General features: G+C 38.8%; 1 protein-coding gene across 1 annotated transcript in view; it reads right to left on the bottom strand.

The window, feature by feature from the left end:
* Window positions 1–1452: 1452 nt before the first annotated feature.
* The window catches only part of LOC126471397 (molybdenum cofactor biosynthesis protein 1-like), a 62329-nt gene continuing 43509 nt past the window's right edge, over window positions 1453–20272 (bottom strand). The window contains exon 5 of the mRNA XM_050099522.1: window positions 1453–1508. Within this exon, the coding sequence (XP_049955479.1) occupies window positions 1453–1508 (56 nt within the window). The remainder of the gene's footprint in view (window positions 1509–20272) is intronic.

The following is a 20272-nucleotide window of genomic DNA, read 5'->3' as shown; positions in this document are numbered from 1 at the left end:
AAATGCCTCGGTTGAAGACTGCAAACAGCTTACAGCATAGCTGCGAGTTGTTGAGCTACTGTATGTAAAACTGAATGAAGCCAAGAAGATAAATTGAGCCCGTACAGCAAGAAACTTGCAGGCCGTAGTGTGGGTAGTGTAGCCATCATAACTGTTCGCCACACCCAAGCCTACAGCCACCAGATAAGATTTTTTTCTATTTTTACCTTTGTACAGCATGAACCATTAATTTAAACTGTGTTTTAATAATCATTCTTGAACTTTACGGAAACTGGCTCACCCTGTTATTTCATCCTAATCATACATCTGTATAGGGTTCCTTCCTGGTGTTTGATTAATCCGAGTGTCCTGTTTTACAGACTTATGAAGTGCCAAGTTAATATAAAGAGGCACCATTTAAATTGCTTTAGTGTAAATAATAAAAATGTTTTCTTAACTATTGCAAAGTGTTATGGTTTGCTTACATAAAATTCAATCAGAGTGAAGCCAAGTTACTAGAACCTGTTAGATGGCTATACAGAATTAGTTCAAAGAATAATAGCTTCTGAAAGTAAATTCCACCAAGAAAGAGGTTTTCTTTAAGTGAAATGTTCAGTTAAAAAGTGTGTGCTTTAGTGTCTAAGTATTTAAGTTTCTTGATTATGGAAAGTGCTTTTCTAAAGGTAGTCCCCCCCACCCCGGCTAATTTTTTTTTACCTTCCTTGAAGTTATCTACTGGGTTTTTTCTTTTTTAAAAACATAATGTATAAAGATGTAGCCCAAAATTGTTTAAGTGGGGTAATTTATTTGAAGAGCCAAACTAAACAGTAGCAAGAAAGTAGGCAAAATTCACATTTCTGCTTCTCCAATACTTCACTATTTCATTGCCAGGATAGGTTGGTGACCATTAAGTACATGTTTTAAATCACTAAATGAACTTGGAAATGAGTTGTCCTAGCTTCAGTATATTATTATTCATACTGTGTTCCTATCTAGCCACTGGGTAAGATCTTAGGAAAAGAAGTGAATAGTCCATTAGACGCAACACATGGTAAATCCTGTAAGAAGGATAACTCTATTGATTATCTTTTCCTATAAACAGGACTATCCTTCCATAGTGTATTTTATTTGGAAACTAAACTAAATTTTAGTAAGAGGGTTATACGTGGCAACATAGAGACAGGGTTTCTGTTATTTACGTAAAAGCATACTAATATCATAATGGTAGTGTTATAAGGTCCTATTAATGTGTGGTCATGACATTTGTTAAATGTCTCACCACATTCCTATTGAAACTATTTACTCTTCTTGTAAATAACACCTATGACAATTTTATACAAATGTCCACTAAGACTTTGCTCGTCAACTTTCATTTAGGTAACAGCGATCTTTTAGATATATTTAAATCAGTACTGTTAAGAAATACTGACTAGCTTTATTTTCAAGAATCTCAAGTTTAAGTTATACATACTGTTATCCTCCAATAAGAATCATTGGCTGATTCTTCATCTTTGACAGGTTCATCATGCCTGCAATGCAAAACATTATCTTTTGTATTAACAGATGAAATCCAACTTTTTAAATTTAATAAATGCTTATACAAACATAAATTTTCTTCAAAAAATGTATTTCTGACAACTTCCTGTCACAGATAATTTTCACTGAATGTTGCAACCCAGTTATATTGCTGATGAGAAGCAAATGTTGATCTTTTCCCTCTCTTCCTTCACCATCTCCTGTTTTGTTCACCTTGACATATTTCTACCAAAAAGACTACCGCAATGGATCCACTGCTTATATTTAACACACAGTAAATTCAGTTCAAATATTTCCTTAACACAGGATGTGCATTGACGAGCTTGAATTAATCAGAAAAATATAAACAGATACTAACCGTTCCACAGCTCTTACAAAATACTTGCATTAAGTAATCATCAAAGCTACTTTTTGCACAGCAAGAGGACTAACAGTCAAAATGGTGCTACATGCTACAGGCAGTGCAATACAATTTATTTTACTCAATGCTACAGCAACAAATGTACTTATAAAAATATTCAGATTTAGACTATAATCAAATACAGAGAGAGAAAATATTCTAACTAAAGAGATATAGCAGCCATAGGCAGAAACAAATAAAAAAACTGATACTAATCTTAGCTTTGAGGACCAAAAGTTTCTTCATCTGGAAAACGTAAAAAGAGAAATGAGACTGTTCAAGAATTAAGGATGAAAATTCAGGATCTTGAGTCAAGGAAGATGGACATGATGAAATTCAGTTGCGAAAGAGCAGCAGATGATGTAATTTTAAATGACGAGAAATAAGATCTCTTCAAGAGGAGCCACCAAAAGGTCAAATAAGTAAAGAACAAGCTGAAAATACCGGTAAATGGGCTAAAATGGCGGCAAATAGATAAACGAAACAGAAAGAAAGTGCTGAAGAACAGGCAACCAAACAACAACAACAACAACAACAATAATAACAGCACATTGTAGCAATATATAATAGCAGTCCCACAACATCTGGAGGAAGATTTTCCACTAACAGAGCAATAAATTCATGAAGCCATCAAATCTTCCAAAACTTCAAAGCAACAAATGAAGACTCCACTACAGCAAAATTATTGAAATAGTCAGAACACACAAATGATCTACAACTGCTGTTTGAGAACATTTGGAAAGCTGAAGAGATTATGGAAAGCATTAATCCACAGCTATGGAAAAAAGGGGACACACAAAATGTCAACAATGGCAGAGATGCCTCACTTCTGCCAGTGGTATACAAAATATTATCAAAAATTCTCTGGACAGAGTTGTAGAAACTTTAGACAAATAACTGGGAGAATCTCGAGGAGCTCTAGAAAGGGAAGACCCTGCACAGAGCAGATGTTTATTAGAAAATCGATAATCCTCCACAGACTGCTAATAACCAAACCTATAATAGTATCATGTATTGGTTTCAAGAAAACTTTTGATTTGGTAGGCAGAGAAACTATAGGTAAAATCATCAAAGAATTTTGTGTTAAAGCAAACATAATCCTCAAAACAATAGCAAATAGGATGACTGAAGCTAAATTTATGGGAGAAGTATCTCAACCATTTGAAATAAAAACTGGTGTTAGACAAGGGGACAGTTTATCACCTTTACTGTAACACTACATTCTAGAAAAAATAGAAAGTATCTGGAATTTGGAGAAAAAAAAATCACAAAATTGAACCAATAATTTTAGGACGAATAACAAGTGGAATTAAGGTAAACTGCCTGGCTTCTGCAGATGATTCTGATATACTTTCAAAAAATCTGACAGACAGTTATTGAAAGAAATCTTTTGGAAGAAATAGCAAAGAGAGCTGGTCCCAAAATTTCAGCTGAAAAAACAACATTGATGACAATTTCAAACAATGCATCAACATTCTTAGAAAAACAAAAATGTAAAATAGCATTAGTAAGTAAATTTAAATATATTGGACAAACTGTACAACAAAATGGACTAGAAGAATTAACAGTAGATGCAAGAGTCAGCAAACTGGAGAGAGCAAATCATTTGACAAAGGATATTTACAACAAGAAATGCACAACTAAAAAAACAAAACTAAAACACTATCCCACAGTGGTATGACCAGGATGTTTATATGGATGAGGATGCCTAATGATGAACTATAAGCTGGACAGAACAGAGGATCCTCAAAGGAGGATTATTAGAAAATAATGGTTGCAATACAAGCTACAGATGGCTGGAAAATGAGAAGTAATGAGGAGATCTACAAAAATTTTGAGAAAATATCAGAAGTAATGGCTAAAAGAAGATTAATCTTTTTTTAGAGACCTATACTGAATGAGTAGTTCTGGAAGAAGGAATCAATGATAGCATGGATTACAGAAATAAGAAAGAAACAACATCAAACAATCAGAAATAATAGAAAGAAACCTTTTTACAGATAAAATACTGAATTTAAAAGGATCATCACCTCTCCAAGATCAAAATTAATTTCATCCCTCTCAATAAGACCGTGAAAACCGGAAATAAAATTCATAAATATGATATTCCGAAGCTCAAAATCAATCAAAATATATTGGAACAATGCCACCAGTAACTGACAGTTGAATCCCATAAATGGGCAGACATTGCCTCCATGATCCAACAAGCAGCTAATACTACAATCCTGACAGCTAAAAAGAGGAATCAGGAATGAGGTTTGTGGCGAGGTGGTGGCCCAAACAGCAAGTGCATGGAAAAAGTGGAACTCTACCAGGAGACCTGATGATTTTGATGTATTCCATGAAGTTCGAAAATATGCAGCCAGAACTCTATGAAGGTCTAAGCAATTGCATGAGAAACCGCAGTTAGAACAGATCGATCAGCGTTTTCAGATAAACAATGTCAGAGACTTCTATCAGACGTTCAAATCGAATTTGAAAGGATACCAAGCCCCTAGTTTTTGTTTTAGAGACGAAAATGGAAAGCTCAGTGTTGTGTACATAGTTCCGCATATTCAGCGCGTACACAAATTGCCCACTAGAGTGCGCCCCGCTAAGCACAACAGCGCAGGCGCAGCGCTCGTCCATCTCCGCACTATGAGATGGCGCTCCCATAGAGACGGACCAAATTCTGCTTCCGCCGATCCACTTATTAATATGTAGCGCAGCCAATGAGATTTCTGCTAACATAGAACATTTTCTCCTTGCGCATAACACTCGCGCAGTGATACATGAACGTGCGAGGTATTATAACGAGTGTAAAGACCTTCGATCAGTCAGTCTGCATTTGTCTGCACCAGTCTGTACCAGTCTGCATTAGTCTGTACCAGTCTGCATTAGTCTGTACCAGTCTGTCGAGTTCTACAATTGTCTGTACCAGTCCATAGTCAAGATTCAGTCTGCGCCTAATAAGATTACCATATTCCTGTACATAGCCATGAAGATAAATGTATAGACACTTTTGTCAAGTATCTGAGATATATGTGAGACTAAGATTAACGTACCAATCCCAAAGAACTTCAGATTGTCAATTGTAAATAGCATCCAGAACCAAGTTAAGTAATTTTTATATTTGTTATTATTTTAATAAATGTGTGTGAAAATTAATCAAGTTCTGTTTAAAGTTGGTCACCGTCAATCTGCTACTCTAAGCGTGCAAGTGGCATTTCTATCATCTGACCTAATGGCAGAAGATAAACACACCATGATAAGACCACGAGACATATTGCTGACACTCGCTTACTTCGTTAGAGCAACAAGTCAAATAATCTGATGGTGTGTGTACTGAAGGTCTTACAGTACGCACACCACACTCGGCCTGACCAACAAAGAAAACTGCAAGATCATGTCTTGTTACTTTGAAAACCTACTTAATTGTGATGAACCAAAAGAAAGATTCCGTGTATGTGCCCCAATCCACAAACTACCCCTCATCTCCATCTAGTAAAGAGGAGACCAAAGAGATCATCAACAACTTTAAGAATAATAAGGCAGCTGGAGAGGATTCAATAGTGGTGGAACTACTGAAGCTGGCAAATAATGAAACTCTAGATATACTAGTCCAACTTTTTGAGGAGATCTGGAGAGCTGGGATGATACCAACTGAATGGCAGTCAGCTTTAATCCATCGTCTACACAAAAAAGGTGATAAATTGAATGTCAATAACTATAGGGGTACCTCATTAGTATCTGTTCCATATAAGATTCTCTCCAAAGTGATACAGAATAGAATAGAAGGTCATTGTAACCAACTGATTGGGGACTATCAAGCTGGTTTCCGAAAGGGCGATTCTTGCGCAGAACAGATCTTTAGCCTGAAGAACATCATCAGGTCCAAAAAACTGGAAGAAATAACTATGTGGTCATGTTTGTTGATTTTCAAAAAGTATATAACTCCATCGACTGACAGGCATTAATGAATATTTTGGAAAAGTTTGGGATGGATAATACATCAAGAAAGCTGATCAAACAAACTCTTACTAACACAGTGTCAAAAATTAAATTTATGGGTGAGGTATCTGAACCCTTTACAACCAAAACGGACATAGAACGAGGAGATGGACTATACCTCTCCTTTTCAATTGTGTCTTGGAAAAGGTCATTCGAGAGTGGAGAAAGTTATTAGCCCAAGAAGAAACAAATGAAGAGTGGTTCAGACTTGGTCCTAAGAACAAAGGGGTGTGCATTGACTGCTTAGATTTTGCGGCTGCCCTGGCCATTTTTGCTAACAACATAGAGTCAGCAGTCAACAAGATAAATAGGCTGTCAGAAATTGCTGAAAAAAGTTAGACTCCGGATCTCTATTCAAAAGACAAAATATATGATGAACATCTGTAACGGACCTGAATGGATGATAACCAACCTGGGAAAAAATCGGATGAGTTAAGAATTTCAGGTATCTCGGTGAAGTCATCCACCAGGAGAATGGATTAAAAGAAGAAGCAATTGTCGGGATGAGGAAGTTAGACCAAGCATACCAACTGACAAAGAATACTTATAACAAAAAGTCTATGAGTATATGGGCCAAGTTCCAACATTATAATACAGTTGTAAAACCTGAGGGCTTATAAGCATCCAAAACTTTGACCACGAATAGACAAGGTCAAGCTGAGCGGCTGGAAAAGCGTGAGTGTAGGATATTAAGGAAAATCCTAAGGTAATAGATGGGTCGATGGACAATGGCGAATGAGAGCAAATGAGGACTCGTGCAGCAAGACAGAACCTATCACAGCAGCCATTACGAAGAAATGATTGTTATTTTATGGTCATCTCATGAAAATGGACGGTGATCGACTAACAAAAAGAATACAGAGTTTCATCCTATCTAAGAAAACGAGGCCGAGATGGTTCAAAGAATGTGAAAAAGATCTTAAGCAGATTGGTGTCTCAGAGAGAAATTCCTGAAAGGAACAAATTTAGAAGATTGGTGACCAACTACCAAGGTTTTAACATGGCATCAACATCCGAAAGACAGTGAGGACCATTATCTGAAGGGCATAAAAAGGCACTTCTTGGAGGGACTCAGAAGATACTGGCAGGAAGTCAAAGCTGGAGCAAGTACAAGACCTGGACACTAGAGTGAAGTCGGTTGTTACCACGCAGTCCATAGAGACTCACCTCGATAAAAAAAATAAATAAATAAAAATAAAAGGCTTTCGATGCAGAAGAAATAGGGGATTGAGAACAACACAAATAGAATAAAGGGGGAAAACATGAGGAGGAGATGGACGAGTACAGGAAAAACAGGAGATGACAAGAAAAGAAGAAGAAGTGAAGTTATTACATGACGAGAGATGGTGATTGGATTTGATTTGATTCAGTTTTCGTTACATACACCGAAAAAATGAGATGATTCTCGAGGGTGTGGAACATGTCAGAATGTATAACACAAAACATTTTAATATAATGAATACTACCCTGATCATTTGTCACGAGATTGTCAAAATAGGTGAATACAATACAGTAAACTGGGAAAGCTAATATTTACAGAATTAATACGCTGTCAGAATGAAACATTGTTATGCACTATTAATAAATTTAGCATACACAAAATACCTAATATTGACTGTTGCAACCAAGTGCTGTCAAAACTTAAATCTAACATATTTATACTTACGCTGGCCTAACAGTCTCTGTTAGGATATTCATCTATACAGTAGAAGGCATTGCCTATCAAAAAGTCAATCAAACTCTGTTTAAACTGTGCTTTATCTGAAACCAAGTTTTTAATGGTTGCTGGTAATTTATTGAAAATGTGTGTTCCTGAATATTGGACCCCCTTTTGGACCAACATAAGTGATTTTACGTCTTTATGTAGATTTTTCTTATTCCTAGTATTGATAATATGTATTGAGCTATTTGTTGGAAATATAGATATATAACTTGCAACAAATTTCATTAAGGAGTAAGTATACTGAGAAGCAATGGTTGGAATTCAAAGTTCCTCGAATAGGTTCTACACGAAGTTCTTCAAAGACTGATCCCAGATACTCCATTGCACCATTCACCAAACCTGATAACCCCGAGCTGTCAGTAACAAAAATTAAGTGTTGCTTAAGAGATTTACAACACTACATGCACTTGTTACCAAAGTCTCATTTACTTTTAGAGCTATCTGTTCCACTTCCTTTTTGGCCCCACTTCTCTCTGTCTTCACTATATCCCATACAGTTCTTATTTTGTTGCCCGATACAATTATCTTTTTCTCTTAATAAAGCTACTTCGATTTCTGGATTACTTGATTCAATATTTTGCAGTATTCTTTGTAATGCATTACAATGCTAATATCAGAAATTTTCCTAGATAGTAGATACAGTCTCCTTTTTGCCCCACATGATATCTTTATTCCTTGTGTAATCCATGGTTTATCTTTTGACTTTTCTGTGTGATTTGAGTTACCTTTAGGGGAAAACAATTTTCAAAAGAGGAGGTAACTTTATTAATAAATGCTTTGTATTTTCCATTTGAGTCAGGTAAATATCTCTACAGTTCATGTCTTTGAGCAATTTCCTGGATTCCTCAATTTCTGGCTTATTCATTATCCTCCTGTACTCAGATTTAATATTTTTTTATCCTGACAAGTTTCAACATTTAACACAAGATGCTGCATGTCGTGATCAGATAGTCCATTTACTATTGGTTTTGTGATATGATGTTTTTCCCCTAGATTTGTTCATAAAGATATTATCAATAGCAGTCTCAGAGCATTTACATATCCCAGCTGCAAAGTTCACAATAGGAACTAAACTGAATGATAGTGTTAAAAACACCAGCAACCACTATTTCCTCTTTTTTTTTTTACACAAGCCATTCCTTTCGCTTTGTGAAATGAAGCACTGCCTAGTTACAAAACACAGGACTACTATGACAAGGTGAAATGTTCTCAGAGTGCTACATGTATGATAGTAAATGTAATCCGCACTATAGTTGTTTTCTGAGTAGTTATGCTGTGTGTGTTTCATTCAATCAGATGAAATGGAATAAAATCATCAATTTATTTATTTTGGCTCTTTATCACCAAGATACATTCAATGTTGGTTGAGGTTTATCTTTTGAATTCACTCCAGTGTAGATTGTCAAAATTTTATCAGTTGTCAAAGTACTTGTAACACAGTTTCCGAATTTACTGCCATCCAGGGAAGTCTCCAACTGAAATTATTCTCAGAGACTGAGAGCTGGCTGAAGCCCAGAGTAGAAAGCTCTGACATATTTAGTGATTAATGGAATGTATATCGGAAAGGCAGGTTAGACACTGTAGGAGAGGGAGTGTCCATTGTCTCTATTGAGGTCAAAGCTGATTGTGACAGTGAAGTTATCTGGTTGCCTATAACAAGTCTATGTGAAATCACGTTAATTAATGGATGTTTTAATCAGCCACCCGGTTCTGCTATGACAGTTTTGGAGCCATTCAAAGAAAGTCTACAGACAGTAGCATGTAAATACCTAGATCATGCAATACTGGTTGGAGGTGAATTTAGCCTACTGAGTATAGATGGTAGCCTATGCCTTTATTACAGGGGGTGCAGTCAATCTTGTGAAGCACTTTTGAATGTGCTTTTCGAAAATTGTCTTGGGCACCTAGTTTGGCACGCCACATGCAATGGAAATATCTTAGACCTTGTAGTTACAAACGGGCCACATATCATCAATGACTTCAGCATAGAGATGGGGATTAATAATCATGATAACATCATAACAACTAAGATTACAAAAATTAATAAATCAGTCAAGAAAGCTAGGAAAATGTTCATGCCAGAAAGAGCAGATAAGCAGATGTTAGCATCTCACTTAGACAGAACTGACATCACTTAGATCCATTAAGATGGACGTAGAGAGATTATGGTCAAAGCTTAAATAGTTCGTGAATTGCACTCTCAACAAGTCTGTACCTAGTAAACGAATTATGGATGCAAAACAGCCACTGTGGTTTAACAATGAAATTCAGAAAATACTGAGGAAGGAAAAGCTACTGCACTCTTAGTTCAAAAGAGAATGCCAAATGCCAACAAGGAAAGGTTACTACCACTGTCATACCTCAGCAAAAGATCTGGCTGAGAAGCAGGGGAAATTATTGTCCTATGTAAAATCACTAAGTGAGTCAAAGTTTTCCATCAAGTCACTTGACCAGTCTGGTGTGGCAGTAGGAGATAAATGTTTTAAATTTTGCATTCAAGAAATCATTCATGCAAGAGAATCATATAAACATACCGTCATTTGACAATAGCACAAAGACACCTAACAACAATCACCACAAGAGGCCAGCGCTAGCACAAGTTGTTCACATGATATTCGTTGGACTGTTGCCTGTAAACACGTGCCATGTCAGTGCTCTTGGAAGAGAGCTGTGGCAGTGACACGGCTCTGTTGTTGTTCCTGTGTAGTGATCTGCAAAGACGTGACAGTACACGGGGGGGAGGGGGGGGGGTCGAGATTCAAGCAGTGATTAATTACTTCATAAAGAAAGGTATGAAAGTGAAGGACATTCATGCCGATTTCCAGAATACACCAGGGGAATCTGCTCCTTTGTCTTCAACTGTTGCCAAGTGGATAAATGAATTTAAATTTGGTCAGGAGAGCTTAGATGATGATCATCCATGAATAGGTCAGCCAAGATGAGTCACTACTCTATAAATCATTGCAAAAGTGCGCATAATGATCAAGGAGGATCACCAATTTAGAGGGCATGAAATTGCTCACGCTTGCCAGATGTATCTGAAAGGTATTCACAAGATGGGTGCCGCGACTCTTGACGCTGGGTCAAAAACGCATGAGAATGGACATATCACAACAATGTTTGGCCTGTTTTAGGAGAAACAAACAAGATCTTTTGTGCTGGTTTGTGACCACGAAGAAACTTTGGTTTACTACTATACCCCAGAGACAATGTTGTTGTTGTGGTCTTCAGTCCTGAGACTGGTTTGATGCAGCTCTCCATGCTACTCTATCCTGCGCAAGCTTCTTCATCTCCCAGTACCTACCGCAACCTACATCCTTCTGAATCTGCTTAGTGTATTGATCTCTTGGTCTCCCTCTACGATTTTTACCCTCCACACTGCCCTCCAATGCTAAATTTGTGATCCCTTCATGCCTCAAAACATGTCCTATCAACCGATCCCTTCTTCTAGTCAAGTTGTGCCACAAACTTCTCTTCTCCCCGATCCTATTCAATACCTCCTCATTAGTTACGTGATCTACCCACCTTATCTTCAGCATTCTTCTGTAGCACCACATTTCGAAAGCTTCTATTCTCTTCTTGTCCAAACTGGTTATCGTCCATGTTTCACTTCCATACATGGCTACACTCCATACAAATACTTTCAGAAACGACTTCCTGACACTTAAATCTATACTCGATGTTAACAAATTTCTCTTCTTCAGAAACGATTTCCTTGCCATTGCCAGTCTACATTTTATATCCTCTCTACTTCGACCATCATCAGTTATTTTACTCCCTAAATAGCAAAACTCCTTTACTACTTTAAGTGTCTCATTTCCTAATCTAATCCCCTCAGCATCACCCGATTTAATTTGACTACATTCCATTATCCTCGTTTTGCTTTTGTTGATGTTCATCTTATATCCTCCTTTCAAGACACTGTCCATTCCGTTCAACTGCTCCTCCAAGTCATTTGCTGTCTCTGACAGAATTACAATGTCATCGGCGAACCTCAAAGTTTTTATTTCTTCTCCATGAATTTTAATACCTACTCCGAATTTTTCTTTTGTTTCCTTTACTGCTTGCTCAATATACAGATTGAATAACATCGGGGAGAGGCTACAACCCTGTCTCACTCCTTTCCCAACCACTGCTTCCCTTTCATGGCCCTCGACTCTAATAACTGCCATCTGGTTTCTGTACAAATTGTTAATAGCCTTTCGCTCCTTGTATTTTACCCCTGCCCTCTTCAGAATTTGAAAGAGAGTATTCCAGTTAACGTTGTCAAAAGCTTTCTCTAAGTCTACAAATGCTAGAAACGTAGGTTTGCCTTTTCTTAATCTTTCTTCTAAGATAAGTCGTAAGGTTAGTATTGCCTCACGTGTTCCAACATTTCTACGGAATCCAAACTGATCTTCCCCGAGGTCTGCTTCTACCAGTTTTTCCATTCGCCTGTAAAGAATTCGCGTTAGTAATTTGCAGCTGTGACTTATTAAACTGATAATTCGGTAATTTTCACATCTGTCAACACCTGCTTTCTTTGGGATTGGAATTATTATATTCTTCTTGAAGTCTGAGGGTATTTCGCCTGTCTCATACATCTTGCTCACCAGATGGTAGAGTTTTGTCAGGACTGGCTCTCCCAAGGCCATCAGTAGTTCTAATGGAATGTTGTCTACTCCCGGGGCCTTGTTTCGACTCAGGTCTTTCAGTGCTCTGTCAAACTCTTCACGCAGTATCTTATCTCCCATTTCATCTTCATCTACATCCTCTTCCATTTCCATAATATTGTCCTCGAGTACATTGCCCTTGTATAAACCCTCTATATACTCCTTCCACCTTTCTGCCTTCCCTTCTTTGCTTAGAACTGGGTTGCCATCTGAGCTCTTGATATTCATACAAGTGGTTCTCTTCTCTCCAAAGGTCTCTTTAATTTTCCTGTAGGCAGTATCTATCTTACCCCTAGTGAGACAAGCCTCTACATCCTTACATTTGTCCTCTAGCCATCCCTGCTTAGCCATTTTGCACATCCTGTCGATCTCATTTTTGAGACGTTTGTATTCCTTTTTGCCTGCTTCATTTACTGCATTTTTATATTTTCTCCTCTCATCAATTAAATTCAATATTTCTTCTGTTACCCAAGGGTTTCTATTAGCCCTCGTCTTTTTACCTACTTGATCCTCTGCAGCCTTCACTACTTCACCCATTCTTCTTCTACTGTATTTCTTTCCCCCATTCCTGTCAATTGTTCCCTTATGCTCTCCCTGAAACTCTCTACAACCTCTGGTTCTTTCAGTTTATCCTGGTCCCATCTCCTTAAATTCCCACCTTTTTGCAGTTTCTTCAGTTTCAATCTGCAGTTCATAACCAATAGATTGTGGTCAGAATCCACATCTGCCCCTGGAAATGTCTTACAATTTAAAACCGGGTTCCTAAATCTCTGTCTTACCATTATATAATCTATCTGATACCTTTTAGTATCTCCAGGATTCTTCCAGGTATACAACCTTCTTTTATGATTCTTGAACCAAGTGTTAGCTATGATTAAATTATGCTCTGTGCAAAATTCTACAAGGCGGCTTCCTCTTTCATTTCTTCCCCCCAATCCGTATTCACCTACTATGTTTCCTTCTCTCCCTTTTCCTACTGACGCATTCCAGTCACCCATGACTATTAAATTTTCGTCTCCCTTCACTACCTGAATAATTTCTTTTATCTCGTCATACATTTCATCAATTTCTTCATCATCTGCAGAGCTAGTTGGCATATAAACTTGTACTACTGTAGTAGGCATGGGCTTTGTGTCTATCTTGGCCACAATAATGCGTTCACTATGCTGTTTGTAGTAGCTTACCCGCATTCCTATTTTCCTATTCATTATTAAACCTACTCCTGCATTACCCCTATTTGATTTTGTATTTATAACCCTGTAATCACCTGACCAAAAGTCTTGTTCCTCCTGCCACCAAACTTCACTAATTCCCACTATATCTAACTTTAACCTATCCATTTCCCTTTTTAAATTTTCTAACCTACCTGCCCGATTAAGGGATCTGACATTCCACGCTCCGATCCGTAGAATGCCAGTTTTCTTTCTCCTGATAACGACGTCCTCTTGAGTAGTCCCCGCCCGGAGATCCGAATGGGGGACTATTTTACCTCCAGAATATTTTACCCAAGAGGACGCCATCATCATTTAATCATACAGTAAAGCTGCATGTCCTCGGGAAAAATTACGGCTGTAGTTTCCCCTTGCTTTCAACCGTTCGCAGTACCAGCACAGCAAAGCTGTTTTGGTTAATGTTACAAGGCCAGATCAGTCAATCATCCAGACTGTTGCCCCCGCAACTACTGAAAAGGCTGCTGCCCCTCTTCAGGAACCACATGTTTGTCTGGCCTCTCAACAGATACCCCTCCGTTGTGGTTGCACCTACGGTACGGCCATCTGTATCGCTGAGGCACGCAAGCCTCCCCACCAACGGCAAGGTCCATGGTTCATGGGGGAAGCCCCGAGACAAAGCAACAATCAAAGCAGTGGAAACATGCTGAATCTCTGCCGCCAAACTCCTTCAGCGGGGAAGGACTTGGCGTCAGTGTTCTGGGATGTGCCACCAAATTCCTTCAGCTGGGAAGATCATGGCATCAGTGTTCTGGGATGAGAAGGGGATTCTGTTTGTACATTGTCTCCCCACTGGGCAAACAATTACTGGAGAATATTATGCTAACCTTCTGGACAAATTACAACAAAAGGTATACCAAAAAGGCCAGGTTTAATAAGGAAGAAAGTCATCTAGCATCAAGCCAATGCACGCTCGCACGCGTGTGCCATCGCCATGGTAAAATTACACAAACTAAGGTATGAACTGTTGCCACACATGCCTCTTCCCTAAACAGAAAATTTTTCTTTGTGGATGAAGATTCACTTAAATGAAGAATTGGTAGCCTGAGTTGACAACTATTTTGTAGGCCTGGAGGAAAATCATTGTCGAGATGGGATCAAGGTATTGGAACACTGTTGGACCAAGTGAATTAATCTACAAGCAGGGTACATTGGAAAACAAAAAAGTTTCAGTGACATAAGTACTTTTTTTCTATTCTGTTTCAAGAACTTTTCAAACCACCCTCGTAAGCATCCCTGACACCTGAAATAATTAAAAACAAATAAGTCGCCAGTTGCAGATGGAATCTCAATTTGGTTTTACAAAAAGTGCTATATGGCACTGGACCCTTACTTAGCTTGTATTTATTGTGAATCTCTCACCCAGCAGAAAGACCTAAGCAACTGGGGAAAAAAATACAGAGGCGTCTCCTGTATATATGAAGGGCAAAAGAACAGACCCACGAAATTACAGACCAATACCCGTAACATCAGTTTGCTGCAGAATTCTTGAACATATTCTGGGTTTGAATCTAATCAGTTTCATAGAGACCAATAAGTTTATGTCCACAAATCAGTACAAAGCATCGCTCATGGGCAACTCAGCATGCTCTTTTGTCATACGACGTCTGTTCAAAAAATTCCAGAACTTTGTCCACAAAATTTTCTATGCTTATCTTTTAGTTACTACGGATTGTCTCCTTCGAAATACTCTCCTCCACAATTGATACACTGCTCCCAATATCATTTCCACTTCCAGGAGCAGTCTTGACACACCTTTTGCTGGGTCGCATAAAGTGCCGTCTGCGAATTTTCTTTTATCTCATCTTCCATTGCAAAACTTCATCCTTTTCAACTTTGGAAATAAAAAGAAGTCTGCAGGGGTCATACCATTCTCACACGGAACATCTCATTCTCTTTTGTGAGATCCAAAAAGTTTTTTTGGTCTTGACTCATGAGCCGTGGAATGAACTTGGCGGCAACACAATGCATTCCAAGATGCTGTGTCATTTCATAACATGATCCAATTGAAATGTTACATTCTTCTACAATCTCTCGGACAGTGAATCTTTGACTGGCACACACAATTTCGTCGACGTTCCTGACACAAGCGTCATCAGAGGACATCTAAGAGTGTCCTGAACAAGGATCATTTTTGACTTTTGTAAAGCCATTTTTAAAATGTGTGAATAATACGTAACACCGAGTATGGCTTAAGCACTCATCGCTATTGGCTCCCTGCATCATTTGGTGTATCTCTGTAAAGGTTTTCTTGAGTTTCACGCAAAATTTAATGCAGATGCATTGCTCCTCTAAGTTTGCCATCACAAAATTCACAAACCCAGATTCCATATTTCTTGATTTCCGAGAAGCATTTGACATAGTGCCTCACTGCAGACTTTTAACAAAGGTACAAGCACATGGAATAGGTTCCCAGACATGTGAGTGGCTCAAAGACTTCTGAAGTAATAGAACCCACTACATTATCCCGATGGTGAGTGTCCATCAGTGACTAGGGTATCATTAGGATCGTTCCAGGGATGTGTGATAGGAGCGCTATTACTCATATTTTCTATGTGCATAACTGATCTGATGGACAAAGTGGACAGTAATCTATGGTTGTTTGCTGATGATGTTGTGGTGTATGGAAGGTGTCATTGTTGAGTGATTTAGGAGGATAAAAGATGACTTGGACAAAGTTCCCAGTTTGTGCCATAAATGACAGCTAACCCTAAATGTAGAAAAATATAAGTTACTGCAAATGAGTCGGAAAAACAAATCCATAGTGCCAGAATCCAGCATTAGTAGTGTCATGAATGAAGAAGTCATATTGTTTCAATATCTGGACATAACTTTGCAATGTGATATGAAATGGAACAAACTTGTGAGGGTCATGGTAGGGAAGGTGAATAATCATCTTTCGTTTGTTGGGTGGATTTTACTTGTGTGGCTCAGCTGTGATGGACATCACATATAGGGTGCTAGTGTGATCTCTTCTTGAGTACAGTTTGAGTGTCTGGGATCCACAAGGGATCGAATTAAAGCAGACATTGAGGTATTTCAGAGGCAGGATACTAGATTTGTTAACAGTAGGTTGAAACAACAACATACAAGTATTATGGAGACGTTTCTGGAACTCAAATGGGAATCCCTGGAGGGATTTTGAGGAACACTGTGCTGACTGCAGAACAATTCTGCTTGCACCAACATACATTACGCATAAGGACCACGAAGATAAGAGACGAGAAATTAGGACTCATAGAGAGGCATATAGACATTCACTTTTTCCCCACTCGATTGGCAGATGGAACGGGAAAGGAACTGACTACAGTCGAATTAAAATTACTTGATAGTTGGCACTTCAAACGTCAATAAGAGTTGTCAGCGTCACACTTGAACTGTCTGCTGTTGCCAAACTCCACCAAAATTGGCCAGTCACTTCCAATTCCTGGTTCAGCATTCTTTCTTGATGTATTTGTATCCCGAATTATGAGCCCAACACTTTTATTATGTATTTCATGACACGCGATACTACACCAAAAACAACACACATTAACAATGCTAATGAAAGACACACATTTCATTCATAGCACTAACCAAACATTACCGAATAAATCAGCACAAGGTGTAATTCAGTATCATACTTATAGTTATCATATTCACAGAGATCATGTTACATTAGATAAGCTTTTCACTACACTGCGTGAAACTGAAATTTTTAGGGTCACTACATTCACATATATAAATACTTCATGCAGTGCTGTGGCATAGCACAATGGTTGGCAGATTAAGCTAATGTGTAGCATGTCGTAGGTTCGAATCTCATCAATGTAGCAAAATTTTTATTTCTAAATCTAACCAAATGAGTGTGATTATTATTTTCATTCAATTAATTGGTTTAAATGTATTTTTTTATTTTTAATACTTTGCTGCATCATTTTTCATCATTGTTTTGACTGTTCTATTTGGTCTTATTTTTTGTCCTGTCATTATTTCTTCATTTGGAATCTGCCTCAGTCATCTATAATCCACGACTAAGGGCCCACACGGACTGTTCACTGGTTTCTAACATGGCAGCATGTGCAGCTAGTGTAAGGATAGTTACAGGTAACAAATGACACGGAGAAATTTCAATTTGCTTTCAGCCCTGAAACTGAGTTTTTGTTGTCTTGAGTTTACCCTTAAGGGTTAGCTTTAATCGCCATGAACAAAGCGATAGTGATATTAGTACTGCTGCAGACTGTTGACCACAATTTTCTCAGCTGGGTTAGGACACAAGTTTACAGTCAGGGATACAAAACGGGTTGTCTGCCCCAGTTCAGTCACTGATCACATTAAATCAATAGTCGACAGAGTATCCAACATTTCTGACATACCTTGCACCAGCCACCAGAAAAATTGCTCTGTGTTAAACATTTAACATAATTTGTGAAGTGAGCCGCTTGTTTGTTGTCACCTGTAACCAAACGGTAGCTGGTAGCCAATGTGGCAACATTGTTGCAGCAAGTGATTGATGTCAACTGTCAAGTAATTTTATTCAGACTATTGTAGTGAGACAGGGTACCTTCTGCCATGCACCATATGGTGGCTAGTGGAGTATGTATGTAGATGTGGAATCAGTCTTTCCTTCTCATCCCATCTGGAAAGTCTCCCCTGATCTGCAGTTCTGGGTAACTTTCTCAAAATCTACCCTTTTCCTAGACCTATCCTTCACCCCTCTTCCTTCCACTTCAACCCTTCTGCCTGAAGAATGAGCTACTGGCTCTGAAAGCTCGCCTAATAATAATCTTCTTTTATTTGTGTGTTCTGCCGCCACTTAGCGAGTAGATTGTTTATCTATCCAATTCAATTATCATGTAATCAAAAGCTGCATTTAACACGGCAAGTCTCTTTTACCAATCATTTTTAATATGTCCTACAGAATGTACTGTCTATCCTGTCCTTTTTTGAGATTACTGTTTTGCTGTACTTTTCTACAGGCATCATCTTACTTATTAGGAGTCAGTTCATTCATGTTGTTGTTGTTGTGGTCTTCAGTTCTGAGACTGGTTTGAAGCAGCTCTCCATGCTACTCTATCCTGTGTAAGCTTCTTCATCTCCCAGTACCTACTGCAACCTACATCCTTCTGAATCTGCTTAGTGTATTCATCTCTTGGTCCTCCTCTACGATTTTTACCCTCCACACTGCCCTCCAATGCTAAACTTGTGATCCCTTGATGCCTCAAAACATGTCCTACCAACCGATCTCTTCTTCTAGTCAAGTTGTAGAGCTGCATGTACTTGGGAAAAATTACGGCTGTAGTTTCCCCTTGCTTTCAGCCGTTCGCAGTACCAGCACAGCAAGGCCGTTTTGGTTAATGCTACAAGGCCAGATCAGTCAATCATCCAGACTGTTGCCCCCGCAACTACTGAAAAGGCTGCTGCCCCTCTTCAGGAACCACATGTTTGTCTGGCCTCTCAACGGATACCCCTCCGTTGTGGTTGCACCTACGGTACGGCCATCTGTATCGCTGAGGCACTTAAGCCTCCCCACCAACGACAAGGTCCATGGTTCATGGGGGGAGTTCCTTCATAGTCAACAGTTAAGGAATGGGTGGCTGAATTCATATGTGGCATATGTCTGTAAGATGACTCATGAACAAACTTCCTAGAATTACAATCAAATATGAAAATGCTGAGAAAGAACACAGTGTGATATTGCAAGATCAGTAATTAAAAAGATGTGCAAACCAGCTGATGCCGTGGCTGTACCAGAAAGTGAGTGGCATGTCTGTTGAAGCCTGACTACAACCTAATGTGAAAAACAATTTGGGACAATCTGACACACAACTGATTCTATGCACCAATCTGTTCCCGTGGATGAAATGAAACAGCAGTTGCACAAAAATAGCCAAGGTGACTTCATCAGAGAGAAAGAGTGGTCATTGTTTTCTAGGATGCAAAAGGGATTGTATTTTAGATTAGCTTGCAAGACTGAAACAATACCTCACAAATACTATGCAAGTATTATGACTCAACTGGATGAAAAAATATGGAGCCAAGACCCAGGGGGAGAAAGAAAGTTTATCGTCAGTGAAATGCATATGGTCACAAAGGTACTTTCACAATAGGAAAACTGGGAGTTTCAAGTGTGAAGTCTTCAAATATCTATTCCATTCCCCAATTTTTTCACATTCTGACTTTAGCTTCTTCTTCTTTTCTTTTTGTATGAATGATTCACTTGAGACTACATGCGTCACAGCTCAAAACCGTTTTGTGAGTCAACAACTGGATATGTTTTCACTGCTCTGTCTCTTGTAACTCCGTTGGACATGGAGGTAGCAAATGAGGATGTAGGATGTCCATGACATACTGCTGTGCTGTCAGAGTGACCTGAAGTCATATCCGATGCTGCCCCACACGCCCTCTCCCTATGTCGTTGTCATACTCACTGACAACTGTCATTGCGGGTCTTGCAGAATGTGACTCACTGCTGATCACATGACAGGTGCAGGTGTGAAAGGGTTACAATGTGCTCGGCGTACATTACAGCGATTCTCCCATGGGCTCGTCAGACACGGTCAACTGGAAGCTTGCTGACAAGCACGCCGCCCTTACGTTCCCAAGCAGTCCAACATGGGGCCACTACCACGTCTGAATGTCTCACAAATCTGCATATTGCATAATTCAATCAGCCTGGCAAATGGAGACACACAATTAGGCCCCTTCAAATTTTGTTATGTGCTGATAATGCTGACTCACAGAAGTACAGGGCATCTGCGTCCTTCACAGGGATCACTCAACA

The sequence above is a fragment of the Schistocerca serialis genome, chromosome 3 (genome assembly GCF_023864345.2).
Source record: "Schistocerca serialis cubense isolate TAMUIC-IGC-003099 chromosome 3, iqSchSeri2.2, whole genome shotgun sequence".
Classification (NCBI taxonomy): domain Eukaryota; kingdom Metazoa; phylum Arthropoda; class Insecta; order Orthoptera; family Acrididae; genus Schistocerca; species Schistocerca serialis.
Note: the sequence above shows the minus strand (reverse complement) of the source record. Positions and strands in the feature narration are given on the sequence as shown.